Below are 7,103 nucleotides of genomic sequence, written 5' to 3' on the forward strand. Positions count from 1 at the left end.
GAACACAGAAAATTGAATGCTGGCTTGATTTTAAATGATGAATAAAAGAAGTTCAGCTATTTCACTGTCAGCATGAACTAAGGACACAATGAAGAAGCTCAGTAAAGGTCTGTGCTTCATCTTTATCCAGCACAAACTCACCAAACACAGAACCACATTGTTCATCAAAGAATATAACCTTTTATCTGGCTTCTGATATCATTGTCAACTGTTCATGTACTCATAATCATATTACAATCATAATGATCAGACTATACTACTATTACAAATCATAGAAGGGTACACAACTGTCCTGTCTCCCAGCGCACAGAGATGAACACCACTTTATCATTTCTGGCGTCAGCCTCTGACAGGAAGAGTTAACAGAGAGGTGGAGGAGGGACAGAAACCTGAGAGTGACTGCACGCCTCCTTCTCCTCAGCTGGCCAATAGCAGGCGGCTCACAGCTTTGACTTGACGGCTGAGAAACTATATAATAGCAGCACTGAGCTTGTTTATCCAGGAACCTGAACTATCAGATCCAATTCGAGAAGAGAAGGCAGGACACTGCACAATTCTGTGCACAGTTTACAGACGTATTTCAGAAGTTTAGTAAAACGGCAGAAATGAAGACAACACTGGCAACTCTGACTCTCTGCCTGGTGGTGCTCATGGCCACAAGTTTCCCAGTGGAGAGGAAAAGAGCCTCAAGCTCTGGTGGTGCTACCAAGGAGAAGCGTGTCCAGTATGCAGCATGGGATGATGTTAACGTCCTTGCCCACGGCCTCCTGCAACTGGGCCAGGGGCTGAAGGAGCATGTGGACAAAACTAAAATCCAGATGAGGGACCTGTCAAGCAAACTGAAAGTCTTCAATCGCACTCTGAGCGAACTGGGGAAGGAAAGCCAGAGGCTACAAGCAGAGGGGGAGCTTTTGAAAGCTCGGGCCCAGGGACTGGAAGACAGAGAGGGGCAGGTGCTGAATGTCACAGCCGAGCTGAGGGATAAGGCAGAGGAGATGCAGCAGGAGAGAAGGACAATGAGTGAAAGACTCAGCCGCCTGGAGGAGAAGGTGGACGGCATGTTGCAGGGAAATGGAGGGATGTCTGACATGAATGCTGGTGCCAAGAACAGCAGTGATGCTCACAACATCCAGGTAAGATTATGTGTGTAGGTTAATGATGATCATTAGAACTATGTTGGATAAGTTGAATGAAAGTTAGTCTGGGAGGGAAATTATCTGAAATGAAGCTTTTCCACTGTGTGCAAACCATTTTTCTTAGAGTTAAGATACTTCCATGTAGGCCCCTCAAAGTACAAAGGGATTTTGCACTGGTTATCAAGTCAGTGGATTTACAGCATCCAAGGATTACAAGGTGTGTGTGTCTGTGTGTGTGTGGGGTGGGGGTTGTCTGAACACTCAGTGGTCCTAAATAAAATTAAACAGAGCGTAAGCAGCGGGTGGTGGTAAGCCGGAGTGGAAGGTTACTACTGCAGGCGCGGATAAACGTGCAGTACGTGCAGACAGAGCTGCCGGATAAAAAGGCTCTGCCAGCATCAGATGCAAGAATTTTCCGTTCCGTTGCATTTTGCAGCACAGACACTGAAGGGGCTCATGAAAGTTTTGCTTTCTTAGCAAAGCTTCGTTTACAAAGCATTGTGTGAGTCGGAGAGCTTTGTATGGTGAGCTGGAAAATCCCGAGCGGCGAATGGGTTACATAACTACACCTACACACTATTGGCTTGTCATTGTAGGATAAAATAACAAGTTTCAAGCAACAGTTTGAAACTTACGGGTACCCTATTTGCGGTGTTAACTGGAGGACCTCCTTTGAGCGATGGATTTATTTTACGCACAAACACGTCGTCGAATAAAAATGATATAATAATTAATATTGTTGCACCTGTGTCATATTTTTCTGTCAGCTCATGCTGGAGGCCCAGAACAGACGAATTGATGATCTGATGGAGCGCATCAGACTTCAGCAGGATAAGCTTGACAAACAGAACGTGCGCATCAGGACCCTGCAGAGTGAAGTAAGCAGGCGCCACATTTACGCACACTGCTTGCACAAAAAATTCTTTAAACATCTTTATCGTTATTATTATTATTATTTTGTCATTTTTTTTGTCTCATCACTGATTTGCAACCTTTTTCAGATCCAGCAGTCAAGACAGAAAGCCTCCCAGCGGAGCAGCAAATCCGAGGGTGGTGTCGCGGAGCAGCGCGACTCGCCGGCCGGTAAGTAAAGCCAAAAAGCGTCCAAAATCCCCCCCTTGACACTGTCTTAAGTCGACTCTACAAAATCTGACGCCAAATGTGACAGACCATCTGTCTAGTAAGGCCACAAAGAAGCTTAAATCACTAGCAATTAAAATCAAGGAAACTAATTAATTCGGGACAAGCTTATCAGCTCAGCGTGACGCCAAAAATACCAACAGGTGCAATCCCTGAGAGCGACTGAAATATTAGTATTACTCGTTAAATACGATATAGCATTAACCCTCTCCAGGCAGACGTTGCAGATTTGCAACAGTTAAGAACTAACAACCTGATCACCCCACATACATATTTTATGAGTTTCTTTTACTCAGAAGTAGCACTGCAGGACTTGGTTGTGCATTAGCAACAAAAAACTTAAATTGAGCCGGAGAGGGTTAACACAGTCACGTGTACAACATATTTAAAATATAAAGTATAGATTTGGGGTTTTTTGTTTGTTTGTTTGTTTAATTGTAAGCTGAGTCTATCGTACATTTGAGGGATTTTAATCACAATAGCAACAGGAAGTTGCTGGAATATCGCTGCAGGAGTTGTACGGGAAATTAGTAAGGTGTTTAGTCAGCACCTCTGATACTGTGGTTTACAGTAATTATGAAAGGCTCTCAGACTGCAGGCACGCCAAACAGCTGCTGTGACTGAACCAGCATGAATGACTGGTTTCATCCAGACTGGACTGGATGCTGAACAAATGGGGAAGCGATAAGAAACTCTGAGCTTTCTATCAGATTAGATATAGATCTCATTTTATTCCTTTTTAGTTTTAAATAACGCTGAAATCTGCACATATGGAATAATTGCAGTAATTATGAATGAATACAAATGGAAAATGATATATTCAAACTGAATTCTCGGGTTGTAATAGCCATGTGTGTGAACTAGGTGAAAGGTGAATGTGGCTGAGGTAACATTAGAGTTCGGTCATTGAAATCACAATTACACCATAAAGCTCTGACATCTGCAGGATTCAGGGATGGGGGAGAGTTATTCTGGAAAGGTTTCAACTGGGGGAAAGTTTGCTGGTCTCTGGGAGAATTCAGTCAGGGTCAGACAGCATGCCAGGATTACGCGCAGATCATTTCTGCGCTGTGGAGGAGGGAAAGGGCAACAAGGTTTTCTTGGACTCTTGTTCAGATTTCTCACCTTGGGTCTTAACTAAAATAAAAATAATAATAATAATAAAGGAAAACAAAGGGGAAAGGCAAGCTAAATTTATCTCTGAACTTTGTACAGATATCGTATGTTGTTTTGAAGACACTCACCTCCTCCCCATTTCCAAGATGTCCCACCTTTTTCTGTTAAACAAACATTTTTACATCCCTGAAGAATGAGCAACCTTTGCCCTACAACAATCAAACAGGCATTCCTCCTCCTGAGCCTCCTTTCCCTTTGGTCGTCCTCTCCTCCCCCATCCCTGTGCACCTCCCAGCCACCCCATCTCCTCCTTATTTCCAATTATAATGAATTAGAAATGTGCTAAAGTTCAGGAGAACCCTTGACCCCTGAGCAGACAGTCACCACAACAAGAGTTCATTTCTCTAAAGAAGAAAAGGTCACCTCACACAAACAGATTTTGCTACTGTGTGATCAGCTGATGAGCTTTCACTGAAACAACTAGAACAACCAAATTTAAATCTATATATATGCACAGTAAATTGTGACGAGGCTTTGGCAGGATATTAAACTGCACTACATGATGTCATCCTTACTAAAAAAGGATTATGCCAGGGGTGCAATTAGCCTCATCCCTTATTAAAGCACGTGCCAGCTCTGGAGACCCCTGCTCTGCATACAATAACAGCCCCCCTCATCCCTACACCACGCTGTGATCATTCCCCATGCATGCAGCAGCCATGCACATCTTCGTCACCAAGCGGCTGCTGTGCACGTGAGGGAGGTGTGACAAGCCAAGGGGGAGGAAGGGGGTCGGATGCACGAGCGAGAGGGCGGGGGGTTTGTAGAGGAATGTAAAGGATAGGAGTATGTAACTCTATAGGTTGCACAGCCCAGCACTTAAAGAGGGCAGGCTGCCTGGGAACTGGGAGAAAGGTCATGTTTACAACAGTCCTGCTAAAGCTAGGTCAAAGTTTTTGTTTTTTGTTTTTATCAGGAACACACTCATATCTCCAGACATAGTGATAAGCTTTTATTTTTCTTTCCCCTGGAGATATAGTCTTATTTGAAAACACTCTACTCGAAGTGTGCAGCAGCCCATTACTGAAAGATTCACTAACTGTGAATGACCTATTTCTGAAAGCTGGGTAGGATAACCAAAATAAAAACATTTGAGGGAGCTGGGGCGAAATCTGAACACAGCGGTTGGACTAAAAAGGCAGCATGTCTAAAGCACATCCAGGGAAAAAGGCATCCGTGATACAGTCCAAGTTTTAACTTTTTTTCCTTCTTCTTTGTTCTTTTTCCAGAGACGGCATCGGACTGTCACGAGCTGTTCATGAGAGGAGAGACCACCAGTGGGGTGTACACCATCCAGCCAGCAAACTCAGAGCCCTTTGAAGTCTTCTGTGAGATGACAGCTGGTACGTGGAGCAAAACTCCTTTAGATTTTGAACCTGCTGTTTCATCAGATGGAATATGTTCTGATCATTCTTTCTCTGTTTTTCTATCCAGACGGCGGATGGACAGTGATTCAGAGGCGCCAAGATGGTTCAGTGGACTTTGACCAGCTGTGGGATGCCTACGAGAAAGGCTTCGGCAGCCTGAATGGTAAATGCTTTTGAATTTTATTTCACTGGCTGATTGGTACAGTGTTCAGACAGGTTATCTGCCTTTTAGTAACGTTGCATCAGTGGACAGAAATACCCTCCAAAAACATTTTAGCACTTAAACCTGAAATGGACCACATGCAAACAGAGCTCAAACTCCTCTTCTTTCCTTCCTCTCCAGGAGAGTTCTGGTTAGGTTTAGAGAAGATTTACTCTATTGCCAAAGATGGCAGCTACATCCTCAACATCAAGCTCTCTGACTGGGTGGATGACCTTGCAACCGTCCGTCTCCCGTTCCAACTGGGCGGACAGGAAACCAAATATTCCCTCCAGATTCAGAAGGGTGGCACTTTCAGTGACCTCGAGAGCTCCCTGGCCACTGACACCGCCTCTGGTCTGCCTTTTTCCACCCATGACCAGGACAATGACCAGAAAAGTGACACCAACTGTGCCAAGCACCTCTCTGGTAAGATACAATGATGAACATCCTTCAGATATTAACTCGTGATGTGGCTCACATAGAGTCCAGTAAAAACGCATCAACTAACCTAATATCGTCCTGTTTTTTCTAGGTGGTTGGTGGTTCAGTAACTGTGGGCGCTCCAACTTGAATGGCAGATATTTCCAGAGTCCTCCTCCCAAGCAGCGGCACCAGAGAAAGCAAGGCATCTTCTGGAAGACTTGGAGAGGCCGTTACTACCCTTTGAAATCCAGTATGATGATGATTGCTCCCGCTGCAATCGAGAGCAAATCATAAAAAACCAGACGAGGCAAAAACAAGAAGGGTTGTAAGAAGCAGAACTATTGGTTGATGAGGTAGAGCTTGCCACTTCCTTGGTTATCTCCCTTTAGGGACTTAATCTGAGAGCTACAGCCCTCAAAATCAGGACTGTTCTCCAGAGAAGATGAGCAGATTCCTTCCCGGCATTGATGGCCACAGAAGAGACAAAGCTAAAACGTGCAATGGAATTTAAAAAAAAAATTAATATGTCGTAGCATTGCGCAGTTTCTTTCTGCTGGTTTGAAGCTGGTGCTCCCAGTCAACAGGACGTCCCATCACAGCGTGTCCCAGCCTGTCCAGTGAGCTGTAAGCAAAGAAGCTTTTCCAACAAGTCCAGACTCCTCATCACATGTGAGGTGTCAGCTGTGTATGCGGTCTGTTGATAAGTTTGAATGTAGCAAGGACTGTCAGATTTTTAATAAAAAGGAAAGAAAAAAACCATGCAGCATGCATCAAGCAAGCCTTTTAAACCCAATGGGGCAGACCAAATGGAGACTTAATTAAAACAGTCATTTTCTACGTGAACATGACGACAGAAGCATTGTGTAAAGTTGTACTTCACTGTAAACTAGATGCAGAAACACTGTTCCAGCCTTTTGTACCACATACTGCACGTTCTGCCTGCAAATTTGAATCAGTCGAAAACTATTCTTAACTGAGTTGTTCTGATTTTCCTGTGGAGATGTTGTTGATAATAAGTCATATTGACTACTTTTAAGACGAGTTTTTGTAAGTAGTATTTGAAGGACTGTTTTCATAACTATAACTGTTACTGTTGTCCAGTGATATTATCTGTGTCCTTAAGACTTGAGAGCTACTGTAGATGTTTTTTTTCCTTATTTAAATGTTGTAAAAAAAATCACCTGATAAATGTATATATCTATCTATCTATATATGCTGTTTGTAATTTATGTTCTGGTTTTTTTTAAGAGAAAGATTTGGGGCCATAAAGAGCCAATAAAACTGATTGAAACCAATATCTGTGTGCACTTTATCTCTGTTATGTTCAATGCAATTCAGTTTTATTTACACAGCCACAAACCTCAACAGTCACCTCAAGATGCTGTACATGCAAAACCCCAAGAATCAGATGACCAAGGGCGACAGTGGGAAAGAAAACTTCTTGCATTTTGCAGTAAATCCATAACCAAGATGTGATGCAAGGCATGTAGTCTGATTTCACATTGTGGCTACCTCATGTAATTAAACTGATATTTATTTTTCTTACACTTGTAACACAACACTGAGTTTGCTAACCGCGCAAACACACATCTGCACTAAACCGCAGCCGCACGTAGCAGACCTCTCGATCAGCAGCTTATACCTGGAAGCAAACCTTAG

At 43.4% G+C, this 7,103-nt stretch overlaps 1 protein-coding gene across 1 annotated transcript; it reads left to right on the top strand.

Moving 5' to 3' along the window:
* Positions 1-476: 476 nt before the first annotated feature.
* Positions 477-6,739, top strand: angptl4 (angiopoietin-like 4). The gene is made up of 7 exons (XM_080861406.1): positions 477-1,133; positions 1,904-2,014; positions 2,138-2,219; positions 4,682-4,795; positions 4,887-4,982; positions 5,163-5,447; positions 5,554-6,739. Exons 1-7 carry the CDS (start codon positions 606-608, stop codon positions 5,736-5,738), a joined length of 1,401 nt encoding a protein of 466 aa, XP_080717532.1. The 5' UTR covers positions 477-605; the 3' UTR covers positions 5,739-6,739.
* The last annotated feature ends 364 nt before the right edge of the window (positions 6,740-7,103 follow it).

This window comes from Rhamphochromis sp. 'chilingali' (assembly GCF_963969265.1).
Source record: "Rhamphochromis sp. 'chilingali' genome assembly, chromosome: 16".
In the NCBI taxonomy this organism is placed as follows: domain Eukaryota; kingdom Metazoa; phylum Chordata; class Actinopteri; order Cichliformes; family Cichlidae; genus Rhamphochromis; species Rhamphochromis sp. 'chilingali'.